We start from the raw sequence: 14462 nt of genomic DNA, 5'->3' as shown, positions 1-14462 counted from the left end.
CTTTCTTCCCCCTCCGAAAAAAATTAATCCTGACTGCTATATTTTTTTCTAAATAAGATTGTTGCAATGCAACTAAATAAAAAGCGACGTTGCACGAACTACTTTAAACATGTGTGATTGCCACCTTTATCGATCCCCCCCCATGGCGTCAAACGGGAGCAGAAATTTGATTATGTTTACAGCTTTATATTTTTGATAGGTTGGGGAAACTTTCTCCCTTAGCCCCTCTGCATATTTCTTCCCCCCCCTTTCATGCATCTGTTTGTAATTTGTTATAGGTTTTAATAAAAAACTGTATGCTTAACATTCAGCGTGTGTGGATAAAAACGGTGGATCGCCGACTCAGATTTCATGGGGCTTAACCTGCCAATGGCAGGGTGAAAGGAAAACACGTGACTATGCCAGTATTATGCCTCTGGCATTACGTTGTAATGCAAACAAAGACGTTACGCTGTAACGCAAACACGCATGCGTGTAAAAAAAAAAAGGGAAAGGTATGAGGGAGGGGGAAACTCCGGGAGCAGAGGTAATGTGGAATCAGAAAACATGGAACAGTTTGGGAATTGAATCTGAGGGAAATCCTCTATTGCGGAATCAGGAAATCTGGCCCGCATGGAACAACCCCGGAGCAAAAGGAGAGCAAACGCCAAATGTGGAATCAGCCTTGATCATCCAAAGCAGCAATTGATCGTCACTTTGACACTGAGGCATTGCAATTTAATTAGATTTTGGAGGTCATTAATTCATAGGTTGCCATAAATTGGAAATGACAGCATGCACACACCCACATGCACAAAGACACATGGTGAGATGTCGAAAGCAAGCGTCAAATCAGTTTTGTTGCTGCAGATCTGCTCCTAATAAAGTTATTCTCATGTCTCCATTCTGGAGTATGGGAGGGCAATTAACACTTGTGAAATGCTTGTAAAATTAAGAGGAAATTCCAGTCAGTCTCCTGCACTGAGCAATGTGTTCATTCATCTTCTCCACAAGTGCAGCTGTGTACACGGCACATGAAGCAGCACATGAAGCAGCACACAGGGGAAGGGGGAGAAGGATATATTTATTAAATAATTTAAATGGCATGTATCTGACCATGCAGTTTTAAGTACCTTTAAATTTGTGGAAGAGGGAGCAGTAATATCCATTGATTTCCCCCCCCTGCCACTGCAGACTCTCTCACCCCTTGACCCCAAGGCTTTTTCTGTGGTTCCACTGACCGCAAAGAACAGAATTCCTAGGAGGCTCTGAAGATTACAGTAGTAAGGGAAAATGGGAAAGTCTTACTCTACTATTTCCATGGAAGTTGGATACAACCCAATGTTTATTATACAGCTAATGTTTTTGTTGCATAAATTATCAGTTTGCTTTATTCCAACTTCATTTTCTCTAATCAATTTTGTCATGCAGTTGTTTGCATGCCCCTTATAATATCTCTTCTTGATATAGATACGTTATTGAAAAGAAGGAGAAGCTGGGCACACGCTGGGTGAAAGCTGGCAAAACAGCTGGACCTGACTGTCAATACAGAGTAACTGATGTAATTGAAGGCACAGAAGTGCAGTTCCAGGTTCGTGCTGAGAATGAAGCTGGTTGTGGCCATCCTAGTGAACCAACTGATATCCTTGCCATTGAAGATCCAACAAGTGAGTTACAGAACTAATTTTAATGAATGAAACATGTTAGGACAGCATGTTATTCAGAACAGAAAGTCACATACATCTTTTCGGTTGTGGCAGGCCCTCCTTCACCTCCTCTGGAATTACATGTGACAGATGCAAGCAGAAGCCATATTTCAATTGCATGGAAACCACCAGAGAATAATGGCGGTAGTCCTATCATTGGCTACAACATTGAGCTCTGTGAAGCAGGGACTGAAAAATGGATGAGAATAAATTCCCGACCTATCAAAGACTTGAAATACAAAGCAGAAGAAGGCATAGTTCCTGACAAGGAGTACGTCCTAAGAGTCAGAGCAGTCAATGCTATAGGAGCTAGTGATCCATCTGACATATCAGAAAATGTTGTGGCCAAAGATCCAGATTGTGAGTATTTACTGTTTAATGCATTCATAAACTAAAGGACAATGGCAAAATGACATTGACAACCTGACTGAAATTCTGTGTTGCTGGGCTTTCTTACAGGTAATCCAACTGTTGATCTAAAGACTCAAGACCTTGTTGTTGTTGAAGGTGAGAAATTACGTATTGATGCTCCCTTCAGAGCTGTTCCTTCTCCGAGCATTTCATGGCACAAAGATGGGAAGGAGATTAAAGTAGGCGACAGGACAACAATGAAGAGCGACTACACCTCTGCCTTGCTGGAAGTCACTAACGCTGTGCATGCTGATGCTGGTGTTTATACAATCACCTTGGAGAACAAACTGGGTTCAACAACTGGTTCAGTCAACGTCAAAGTAATAGGTAATTTATCTTTCTGTCTTAGCAGCCTTACTTATTAGGTATGTGATGGTGAGCAGGTGGCAAGGTTTTCTTTCCTTGGCTACTTGATGGATACAATGATCACTACTTTGGAGTCAGAAAGCAGTTTTTCTCCAGGCCAGTTTGGTCAGGGATCCTGGAGGTTTTTTGTCATCTTTGGGCATGGAAAAGGAGTCACTGGGGGTGTGGGGGGAGGTATTTGTGCATTTCCTGCATTGTGCAGGGGGTTGGATAAGATGACCTTGGAGATCCCTTCCAACCAACCTTATGATTGGATAACCAATGGCAGTATCTACAATGGATATCCCAATCACAGTAATAACAAATTAATCATTTGATTGTGGAAATTGTTATTGTCAGCCAGTGTTTTGGAACTGTCAGTTTTATACGCATTGCCTGTTTATTGTTCATATATTTTATGCACACATAAATAAGACTATATGAGGTACTTCCATACATATTAGCCCAGATTCAGAGACTTGTGATCAGAGCTTCGCTGATGGAAAAGTTCTTTGCTACCTTTCCTTTTGTGCTGCAGCATTCTACGCACACAATCTGCCAGAGCCACTCTTGAATGGGGTCGAGTACACCATGGTAGAGAGGAGTACAAAAGGGGGACTGGTGGAAATCAACTAATTCCCCAAATCAATTCATTCCCCAACAATTCTGGGAAATCAACAAATACCCCAAAATTGTACATTCACCTGTACAACAAGGGGTTGGTTCCAATCCAATATTTCTACTAACACACTTTAGCAGGCTTATGTTGCTTTCTTAATTAAATGCTATGTGCTTCTATATTGCTATTCAAATAGGCCTGCCTGGACCATGCAAAAGCATTAAAGCAAGTGAGGTGACTAAAAGCTCATGCAAAGTGACCTGGGAACCACCCGAATTTGATGGCAACACTCCCGTATTGCATTATGTGCTGGAACGGAGAGAAGCTGGTCGAAGAACGTATACACCAGTGATGTCCGGTGAGAACAAGCTGGCCTGGAACATAAAGGACCTGATACCAAATGGTGAATACTACTTCCGAGTTAAAGCTGTCAATAAAATTGGAGGAGGGGAATACCTTGAACTGAGAAATCCAGTGATAGCAGAAGATCCAAAGCGTAAGTTTTCACATAATTGCAAACTCTGGGTGGTCAGTAACTTCTCCATGCCTTCTATTTATATGCTGTCTTTTAAATTCTCAACATACAGAGCGTCCAGACCCACCCATTGACCCTGAAGCTCACAATCCGACATCCAAGTCAGTAACATTGATATGGAAGCCACCATTGTATGATGGAGGATGCAAAATTATGGGCTATGTTCTAGAGAAGATGGCTAAGGGCGATGACAAGTGGGTGAGATGCAATGACTTTTTGGTTCCTCTATTGACCTACACTGTCAAAGATCTTGAAGAAGGCAAAGAATACCAGTTCCGTGTCCGTGCAGAGAATGCTGCAGGTGTCAGTGAACCTTCTCGGCCTACTCTTCCAGTGAAAACTGTGGATCCCATTGGTATGTTTTCCTTATTTTCTTCTCTCCTGCTAATGAGTTTTTAATAACTGCTACTATACGTTCAAATGCCAGGAACAATCAATGTAATATATAGGCTACTATACTTTAACAATTATCATTAACATAGAGAAATAACAACCCTTAAAATAATCACCATTTCCAACAGGCTCATCCTCATGTTATTATAAAACAATATAAAACGAGACGAGTAACTGGTTGTAGACTTGTTTCGTATTACAACTTCTTCTGAAGTTTTCATTCTTCATTAATTATCTTCTTCTTGTTGCTCTGTGGGTTATCTTCCTATTGTAGCAATTCAGTTTTACATAAGGAGCAAGCCAGTCCCCTTTGATAAGTAAGTACACATCCTTCTGTTCTATTGCTGGCAAAACACTTTCCCAAAGGGCAAGCAACTGAACCTTCGTGAAGGAACCTCCCATAGTTGACATTAAACTTTTACAAGGCTTTTTTGTAAGCTCTTGGAGGATTGGTTACATCAGGGGTGTGTGGCCTTATATGCAAATGAGCTCTCTAATTTTTATAAAGAGCACACCAGTCTAATTTTTTAAGCAGGAGCAAAACTTTTTGTTGTATGGCTGGAAAAGCATTGTTGTTCAAATAGGCCTGGCTGGACCATGCAACGATATTGTTACAGTATAGTAGCCTATATATCAGTGATTGTTCCTTGTATATAGTATGTAATTTACATTGTGATCCCATCTATTTTTTTTTTTTTTGCTTTTTATACTTTCAAATACAACATAACACTCCATTTTGTAATTACAGAGGCTCCAAAAGTGTACCTCAGCACTAGTCTACAAGGTGGTCTTGAAGTGAAGCAAGGTTCTGATATTCCACTTGAAGCATCTGTTTCTGGCTCACCATATCCAGCTATCAGTTGGTTATGGAATGACGAAATTATTAAACCAGAAGAAATCAAGAAGAGAGTCACCAAAATTACTAGGCGGAAGAAAGGTGAAGTTGAAGAAGATGAGCCTTTCCACTTGGCCCTGACAGAACGTTTAACTATTGACAACAGCAAACAAGGGGTGTCTTTCATGTCAGTTCGGGACTCACTCCGATTAGATCATGGAACCTATACGATTCATGTTCAGAATGATCATGGTGTTGCAAAAGCTTCCTGTGAAGTCAACGTGTTAGGTATGAATAAAGATGCGTGAGGTATTTTTTCTTTAAAATCTAAAGTGTGAGATGTTCAAAGCAGAGCTCATCATTCTTGTTTATTTTAAAAACAGATGTTCCTGGACCACCAGTTGAATTTGTTTTTGAGGAAGTTAGGAAAACTTCCATTTCTTGCAAGTGGGAACCACCTCTCGATGATGGCGGAAGTGAAATATTGAACTACGTCCTGGAAAGGAAAGACAATTCAAAAGCGGAAATCGGCTGGGTTACCATCACTTCAACACTGAGGCATTGCAAATATATTGTGCCCAAACTGATTGAAGGGAAAGAATACCTCTTCCGTGTGAAAGCTGAGAACAGAGTAGGGGTTGGACCACCATGTGTTTCAAAACCTGTTGTAGCGCAAGATCCATTCAGTAAGTGTTGTTCTTCATATAAACTTAAGAATGAATTTACACTCACATACTGCTTTAATTTTAACACTATAATCCTGTAGACTAATCTGCTGCAATTACACACACTAAATAATCTACTTTCAATCCACTTTCTATGTACTCTCCAACTGAATTTTGCCAGTTTACATAGTAAAATCCAGTTGGAATGCACACTGAAAGTGCATTATTTAGTAGTGTGTGAGATTGCAGCTTGTTCAAAAACACAATGGCTAAATGAGACATTAAATGTAAATTGGGTTGAGGAACTCTCAACCTCTCTTTTGAAGCATGACCAGACTCAATTCAGAATAATGTGGTGGAGGGTAACTGCCCTCAGAGCATGTGTGGGGCAACAACATTGTTGTTCTCTCCCATCCACCCTGTGCACTTTTGCAAATAGAAGAGGGCTGTGGTGGTGGGTGTTTGTCTTAATGCTGTTCCACATGTCTGCCTAAGAGACACAGCAGCTAGGGTTGCCAAGTCTAACTCAGAAAATACTTGGGGGCTTTGGGGGTGGGGCCTGGAGACGTTCCCATTCCATAAAATAAATAAATAAAAATACAGCAGTGCAATTCCCCTGAATACAGGATTTGTTTCCTTGTTCCTCCAGCAGCTGGTTGCACTTTCACTTCCATTCTCTCTCTCTCTCTCTCTGTCTCACATACACACACACACTCACACAAAACAGCCAAAATAAACACAGTTTGGAAGCACACAGTAAAGGTTGGTATAAATAAATAAAAGCCCTGATGTGTCTGACTAGACGTTCTCTTCCTAGTAATACCAAACAGATGCACCTCCTTGGGTGAGGGAACTCTCCAGCTGCCTTCTCCAGAGAGAACCTTTCTTTCTGCAGCCTTTCCAGAGCGAATACCCTTCCTTTCCAGCCAGGCCTTTTATGCTTTCCCTCCCACGTCCCACCCCCTCTAGGCAAGTTTTCCCTCTGAAACTCTGCCACCCAATCAGAGGGAGATGTAGGCCCACTAGCAACTCCTAGGAGGCTTCTCTCTGCCCTCTAGGCCACACTAGGCTTAAGATCATGACAGCCCTCCTCTGTTTGCAAAAGTGCACAGGGTGGAAGGAAGGAAACCTCTCCTGCCACTCCATGAGTGCTTAGGACCTAATTTCCTACCCACACACACAAAACCCCCCACTATTTTTAAGGTGAGTGCAGTCAAACATTAAAAGCAAGTTAGGTTGGGGTTTCCCCAACTCAGCTGGTGTTTAATATATCACCTAATCAGACCCATAGTTCATCAAACCGAAATGACTGTAAAAGCTACCACATCAAGCTTGTATGTCGCGTTGTCTCATATCAGCTTCAGCTTCAAACAAATACCTCAGACAAGGTATTTGTTTGAAGTAGATGGAAATTGTACTCTTCACACATGTTGAATTGGAAAGATCTTAATAGACTAACAGTGCAATTCTAAGCAGAGTTACACTCTTCTAATTCTGTTGAAGTCCATAGTTTAGAAAGGGGTTAGGATTGTGCTGCAAGATGAAGTGCCCACTGGTGGAAATAAATTGACACATACAATGCAGAAAGAAATAATGTGAATGATTCATACTTCCTGTTTCTGTGTCCATGTCTATATTTCCCACTTCTGCTCTATACCAATTGCAAGCATGGTAAAGTCTTAAACAGGCAAAATATTGGCATGTAACAAACTACGTTCCGCTGTGCACATCCCTCCTGAGATCCAGACTATACATTATACAAGAGTTCCATGATCTGACCTTTTTAAAAATGTATTTATTTACGTTATATTTATATCCCACCTATTCTATGCAGACTCAAGGCAGCTAGCAACATAAAATACACAATAAACAATAAGCAATATTAAAACAATAAAACAATCAGATAAGTTGCAATGGTGTTATTTCAAGCATATAATATTTCCTTTCTTAATGCGTACAGTAGTTCCTAGCCAGTTAGTACTAAAGTGAAATAGATCCAAATATGGTGACAGCCCTCTTCCATTAGATGCCATATGCCATCTGAAACAGTTCAGTCTTGCAGGCTCTGCGGAACTGTGATAAGTCCTGCAGGGCCCTGATGACTTCTGGGAGGGTGTTCGAGAGTACTGGGGCTGCAACCGAAAAGGCTCTTGCTCTGGTGGAATTAAGCCTGACATTATTGTTTTCAATTTCAAATATCTGTGTAGAGGCCCCTAATTGGATGGCCCCAGAGACAAAGGAGTATTTGTGTTCAACCCTTTTATGCCTTTTTTTTTCCCTATCTAAACCCATCGCAGCCACTACGCCATTCCTTATTCCACTGGGGAAAACACAAAGATAACATGGTGTGTACAGTTTGGAATGATCTGCTAAAAATATGTATGACTCTCTCTCTCTCTCTCTTTTTTAAAAAATAGCTCCTCCAGAAGCACCTGATAAACCTGAAGTGCATGAACCCAGCAGCAGCAGCATGTTGGTTAAGTGGAATGAACCTAAAGACAACGGTAGTCCCATTTTGGGATACTGGATTGAAAAACGTGAAATCAACGGGACTCACTGGGCTCGTGTGAACAAAGAACTTGTAAATGCCTTGGAAACCAGAGTTGATGGACTTTTGGAAGGACTAACTTATATTTTCAGAGTCTGTGCCGAAAACGCAGCTGGCCCTGGAAAATTCAGCCCTCCGTCAGATCCGAAAACTGCACAAGATCCAATATGTAAGTTGAATTGGCAGTGTTACCAGTGAGTGTGAATAGGGGTAGTTTTTAAAATCTATTAATTTTCATTTACATTTTTTTTCTTTTTTAAAGTGCCTCCTGGTCCACCTGTTCCAAGAGTTCTTGACACAAGTTCAACAACTATTGATCTCGAATGGGATCCCCCACTGTATAATGGAGGTAGTGACATCACTGGATACTTCGTTTACAAGCAACTGGTGGGCACCAATGAATGGTCACGCTGCATGGACAAGGCTATTAAGGTTCGAAGTTATATAGTTAAAGGAATTAGGGAAGGTGCTGATTACAGACTTCGTGTTACTGCTATTAACATCGCTGGGGAAGGACCTCCTGGACAAACGGAACCCGTCACAGTTGCGGAACCTCAAGGTACTGAGATAACGTAAAAGTTAAAGTGAAGCCAGATGTGAAACAGATAACGGAATCATAAACTTATTTAAGGCGTCTCTCCTCCTTTTTTTTTTGTACACAGAGCCCCCCACTGTTGAACTAGATATTTCTGTCAGAGCAGGTATTCAGATATTGGCAGGTCAAACCCTGAGGATTCCTGCTATAGTGACTGGACGCCCTGCACCTACAATCGAGTGGACTTTAGAGGATGGGGAAATTGACAAAGAACGGGTTGTGATTGAAAATGTCGGCACCTCGTCTGAATTGTTTATCAAGAATGCTCTCAGAAAAGATCATGGAAGATACGTGATCACTGCGACCAATGACAGCGGTTCTAAATTTGCTGCAACTAGGGCAGAAATATTTGGTAAGAAGTACTGTGAGCAGAAAAATGAATAGAAAAGATGTTTGTGCATTTTAGTTATGTGTCATGTCTTCTTTTTCAGATGTTCCTGGGCCAGTGACTGACCTACACCCTGTAGTGGTGAATAGGAAAATGTGTCTACTTAATTGGGATGATCCCAAAGATGATGGAGGAAGTGAGCTCATAGGCTTCCTTGTAGAAAGAAAAGATGCCAAAATGCACACATGGCGACTAGCTGTTGACACAGACAGATCGAAGTGTGATATTACAGGTCTTGTTGAAGGACAGGAATATAAGTTCCGTGTATTCGCCAAAAACAAATTTGGCTGTGGTCCACCTGTTGAACTGGGACCTATCCTTGCTGTTGATCCCAAAGGTAAAGTTGTTTCGTTGGTATGAAATGATTAGAGCACATTAAGGAGAGGATCTTTCAGCTACGTTGTGTACCCTATGCATGACAGGTTCTCAACCACTACGCCATTGCTTATTCCACTGAGGAAAAAACAAAGATAACATGGTGTGTACAGTTTGGAAAGATCTGCAAGATATAGTTCTTCTACATGAATGTCACTATGCCTGATACCCACAGGCCAGCACTGAGATTGTAATGGTTTCTAGTGGTCATAAGGACTGAGGTCAGATGCAGTTACAGGTGGCATGGCCCAAAAGAGATGGGGGGAGTGAGTTCAGGTACAAAGTAGTATTATACTGAACCGTGAGGTAACTTCAGAAAGGTAGTCATGTTGCTCTACTGTAGAGCAAAATTTGATTCCAGTAGCACTTTAAAGACCAGCAGGATTTCTAGGTTGTAAGCTTTCAGGAGTCCAAGGGGGGAACTTTGACTCTCAAAAGCATCACACAAAAGAGGACAAGACAGCAACTGCAGCAGCACACTATACAGGCCCCAAGGGATGTCCAGATCTTGTAAATGATCAGAAGTTTCAGATGGACATATTCTACATACGGTAATGAAAGCAAAGACTTGCGTGGCTATAGGGATGGTGTAGTGGCCACTAGCATTTAGAAAGTGCAGATAATTGAGAGTCTGACAATGGAGGCTGCAAACTGTTATCATGCAAGGAAGGGCAAAGACAGACTAACTGTTAAAATGATGCTTCTCATTTTGCAGTGAGTATACATGGAAAACCCTGTAGTTTTATGAGAGCCCTAAAAATAGATGTTAGAATTAGCACAATATGTTCAATCAAGGTGGATATTTCATGTTAAGAGCTGAAGAAACGGGGGGGGGGGGGGGGGAGGGTTCATTAAAACCTGCAGGGTGTTTTCTGGTGGTGGGAGTGCACTTTTTAATTAACTTGTTGCTGAATGCCCTGAGCCTCTTGGATAGGGTAGGGTTTATAAACCCATATAAATAAAATAATAATTTGGTATTGTTGCTTTCTTCACCTGTATAATTGCTGAATGATCAGGGGAAACTGTAATTGTCAAGGAGTGTTTCTGTCACTTAAAGGCCTTTCTCATCACATCAGGTCCTCCAACATCACCTGAAAGGTTCATGTACACCGAGAGAACAAAATCAAGCGTTACACTTGACTGGAAGCCTCCCCGAAATGATGGGGGCAGCCCCATCATTGGCTACATTGTTGACAAAAGAAGACATGACTCACCCGATTTCGAAAGAGTCAATAAGAGACTCTGCCCAAAGACATCTCTTCTTGTTGAAGATCTTGCTGAGCTGCATATGTATGAGTTCCGCGTCCGGGCTGTCAATGAGATTGGAGAAAGTGAGCCATCCCTGCCGCTCAATGTAGTTATCCAGGATGATGAAGGTGAGGGGTTGTTAACAGAAAGGCGTCTAATTATTTTTTGTAACTCTGGCAGTTAGATTATATTACTTTTTTTGACAGTGAATTGTTAATTGCTCCTCTCGTGATTTTCCTTTTTCAGAGCCTCCCACGGTGACATTACGTCTGTCTGTTAGGGGAGATACCATCAAAGTAATGGCAGGACAGCCAGTTAACATGCCCGCAGATGTAACAGGTCTTCCAATACCAAAGATCGAATGGTCAAAAAATGACGTTGTTATTGATAAAACATCAGATGCGCTTAAAATAACCAAAAAGGAAGTGTCCAGAACTGAGGCAAAAACAGAACTCAGCTTCCCTGCAGCATGTAGAGGTGATGCAGCCACTTACACTGTAACAGCTTCCAATCGTCTTGGCACAGCATTCCGCAATGTTCATCTTGAAGTATATGGTAAGTCTGTGGCTTTCTTTGTAAATGATAGCAGGAGTTAACCTTTTTGGTTTGTTTTTGCTTTGATCATCACATTGTGTTGAAATTGGTTTTATTTAGATCGTCCTTCTCCACCAAGAAATCTTGTGGTTTCTGACATTAAAGCGGAATCTTGCCAACTAACTTGGGATGCTCCGCTTGACAATGGCGGCACTGAAATTACTCACTACATTATTGAGAAACGTGATGCAAGCCGGAAGAAATCTGACTGGGAGGAAGTATCCAACACTGTTATTGACAGGCGATATGGGGTAAAATTTCCATGTTTTTTCTTCCCCTAGTTTAAAATGCCATGGTCTTTCAGTAAATAATGTGTATTTAGTTAATTAGTTATACTTCACGTTTCTCCCCAGTGGGGATTGAAAGCAGCTAACAATATTATTCTCCCCATCCTATATTTCATTGTAACAGCAACAAACCCATGCAATGGGTTGGGCTGAGAGAATGACTGGCCCAAGGTCACATACAGAACAAGTATGTTAGAAGATAAATTCCTGGGTTTAGTGGCTTTGGTATGCTTTGTCTAAAATCTTAGGAGCTACCCAGAAATTCAGATTTGAAACTGATCATTTTAGCGTAATTCATTTTTGTTTAATGTTACAGGTCTACAAACTTATCACAAATGGTGAATATCAATTTAGAGTTAGGGCTGTAAACAAATACGGAACAAGCGATGAGTGTCTTTCAGAAAAAGTGGTCATCAAGGATCCATATGGCCTTCCTGGACCACCTGGAAAACCAAAAGTCACAGACTGCACTAGGTCATCAATGCTGGTGACATGGACACCTCCCCTGGATAATGGTGGTGCTCCAATTACTGGCTATTGGCTGGAGAAGAAAGAAGAAGATGGTGTCTATTGGTCACGTGTCAGCAGGGCTCCAGTGACAAAACCAGCAGTGAAAGGCCTGGAATTCACTGTACTACGTTTGATTGAAGGTGTTAAATACCAGTTCAGAGCTATGGCAATAAATATTGCGGGAATCGGTCCTCCCAGTGAACCATCAGACCTTGTTGAAGCAGCAGATCCCGTCTGTAAGTATATATTTATGGATGGTGAGCAATAAATAACTCAAGAGGTAGAATGTGCCACGTTTACTTAATTTTTCTCAGCCTCTATCCAATAGGGATCCTGTGATTTCAGCAGAAGCTCAGCATTTGAGCTTGAATATTTATAGTTCTGCATTGCAGAAGTGATTATTGTTATAATCTATATCAATTCTTCTTTGGTCTGTGGTGTACTAGTAACAATAGAAAAGACATATGACTGTAGTTTTTTTTCATTTACTTCAGTGCAGAAAGCCCATGCAAGAGCACCATACATGCGTTAGAATGTTGCAGTGGGGTGGTGAGGGCAGAATACTGAGGCTGAAGTGTTTTACATTTACTCATTAGTTCCACCTGGAGCACCATCATGTCCAGATGTCACAGACAGAACCAAGTCAACAATCTCTCTTGCGTGGAAACCTCCACAAAAAGATGGTGGCAGTCCTATTAAAGGATACATTGTTGAAATGCAAGAAGAAGGTAGTACAGATTGGAAGAATGTGAATGAGCCAGACAAGCTGTTCCCTACCTGTGAATGTGTTGTGCCTGACCTAAAAGAACTCAGGAAATACAGATTCCGAGTAAAAGCTGTAAATGCTGCTGGGGAATCCGAGCCAAGTCTTGCAACTTCAGAAATCCCATGCAAAGAAATTCAAGGTGAGGACTCTTGGAATTAAAACTGGTGCTTAACTTTAACATTCTTCTTTTACTAAAATATACATACCTGAAGAGCAAAAGGTGAAAAAAAAACTGAAATGCTGAAGTCATAGACCACCAGATGAGTACTATAAAGTATAGAGCAACCTTTATTAATTGGTGATATATGGGTGAAAAGAGAGCTGCCCAACTTTTGATAACCTCATTAATCAGTCTGATGGTGCAATTGTCACAGTAAGTAAGCAGAACCAAAGAATTAGATAATTTAGCAGAGATCAGAGAAGGGACTATCAGCATCTGGTATCTTTGAACACACAATAAAATGCAAAGTATTTGAAGAAGTGAGCAGTGACTCACAAAAGCTCATACCGAGCCACAAGTGTGGTTAGTCTTTAAGGTGCTACTGAACTCGTGCTCTTTTCTACTGTCCTAGAGGAAAATGATATTAAAAAATGTATTATACAATTTAATTGATGTATTACCTCTTGTGTTTTGTGGCCTCTAGCCTAGAGTAACTTTAAATGAGACTTTTTAAAATCTGTTCTGCCTGTCAACAGCTCACACTGCAGGCTAGGTATTAAAATAATTACTTGAAAGTCTGCTTTTTTCCTTCCTCTTAATTTTTACAAATTAAAAAATTACTTTTTCAAATAAATTTACAAGCTGGCCTAGTGAAGATTGCTTGCACATTGTTATGTGCCATTAGGTTGGTCCTGATAAATGGTATTACTTGAATTGTGTTCTTGGGTTTGGGGGATTTTGCTTTTGGATCCACACAGCTATAAATATCTATGTCTGTACCAACAGTATCATGAGTTGTTGAAAAGCCAAGCTAGTGAGACAGAGACAGTCTAGGACTCTAGAAGAAAGTGTAATTTTAAAAATACATTAAAAATAGTACAGATCAACACTCAGATAGTACAGATCAACACTTGCTTGTGAATTACTTCTCTTGTGATAGGTTTATTGTAGGAATAGGCTGCTGCTATTTTGTATATCTCTATGAAAGCAGTGCACAGTTTAGAGGAATTATGTGATAAACTAGATGAATTTTTATTGAACTCTGTGCCAGCCCATCTGCCTGCCCTGCCAACTTCATTTCTAATTCCTGCACAAAAGAGGTTTATTTGAAGTTTCAGTTTGATTTTTTTTAGTGAATTGCCCTCTGTCTTTGATTTATTTTTGTTTTGATATTGTTTTATTAATTGCTAAAATGTATAAATGATATGTTTTATACTTATTTTTCTGTATTGGTTTATATGAACTTTAGTGATGTTTAACTGGTTTGTTGCTCTGCTTGTATTGATTATTAGTGAAAAAAACTAGATGAATTTTGATTATATTGTTTATGCCTTGCAGAGGAGCCAGAAATCTTTCTTGATATTGGAGCACAAGACTTTCTGTCTTGCCGTTCTGGCACGACCATCAGAATTCCAGCAGTTATTAAGGGCCGCCCAGTTCCAAAAACATCTTGGGAATTTGAAGGTGAAGCAAAGAAAGCCCTAAAGGTCAGTTAAAAACCAA

General features: G+C 40.6%; 1 protein-coding gene across 1 annotated transcript in view; it reads left to right on the top strand.

Annotated features, from left to right (window-relative positions):
- The window catches only part of TTN (titin), a 356828-nt gene that overhangs the window by 255826 nt on the left and 86540 nt on the right, over positions 1-14462 (top strand). The window contains exons 179-195 of the mRNA XM_060257371.1: positions 1450-1646; positions 1740-2045; positions 2145-2423; positions 3257-3556; positions 3648-3950; positions 4737-5111; positions 5207-5509; positions 7906-8205; positions 8299-8595; positions 8699-8983; positions 9063-9356; positions 10471-10770; positions 10889-11197; positions 11297-11487; positions 11840-12269; positions 12630-12938; positions 14298-14446. Of these exons, the coding sequence (XP_060113354.1) occupies positions 1450-1646; positions 1740-2045; positions 2145-2423; positions 3257-3556; positions 3648-3950; positions 4737-5111; positions 5207-5509; positions 7906-8205; positions 8299-8595; positions 8699-8983; positions 9063-9356; positions 10471-10770; positions 10889-11197; positions 11297-11487; positions 11840-12269; positions 12630-12938; positions 14298-14446 (4927 nt within the window). The remainder of the gene's footprint in view (positions 1-1449; positions 1647-1739; positions 2046-2144; positions 2424-3256; positions 3557-3647; positions 3951-4736; positions 5112-5206; positions 5510-7905; positions 8206-8298; positions 8596-8698; positions 8984-9062; positions 9357-10470; positions 10771-10888; positions 11198-11296; positions 11488-11839; positions 12270-12629; positions 12939-14297; positions 14447-14462) is intronic.

Source organism: Heteronotia binoei, chromosome 16 (genome assembly GCF_032191835.1).
Source record: "Heteronotia binoei isolate CCM8104 ecotype False Entrance Well chromosome 16, APGP_CSIRO_Hbin_v1, whole genome shotgun sequence".
NCBI lineage: Eukaryota > Metazoa > Chordata > Lepidosauria > Squamata > Gekkonidae > Heteronotia > Heteronotia binoei.
This window is presented reverse-complemented; position numbering and strand designations above follow the sequence as displayed.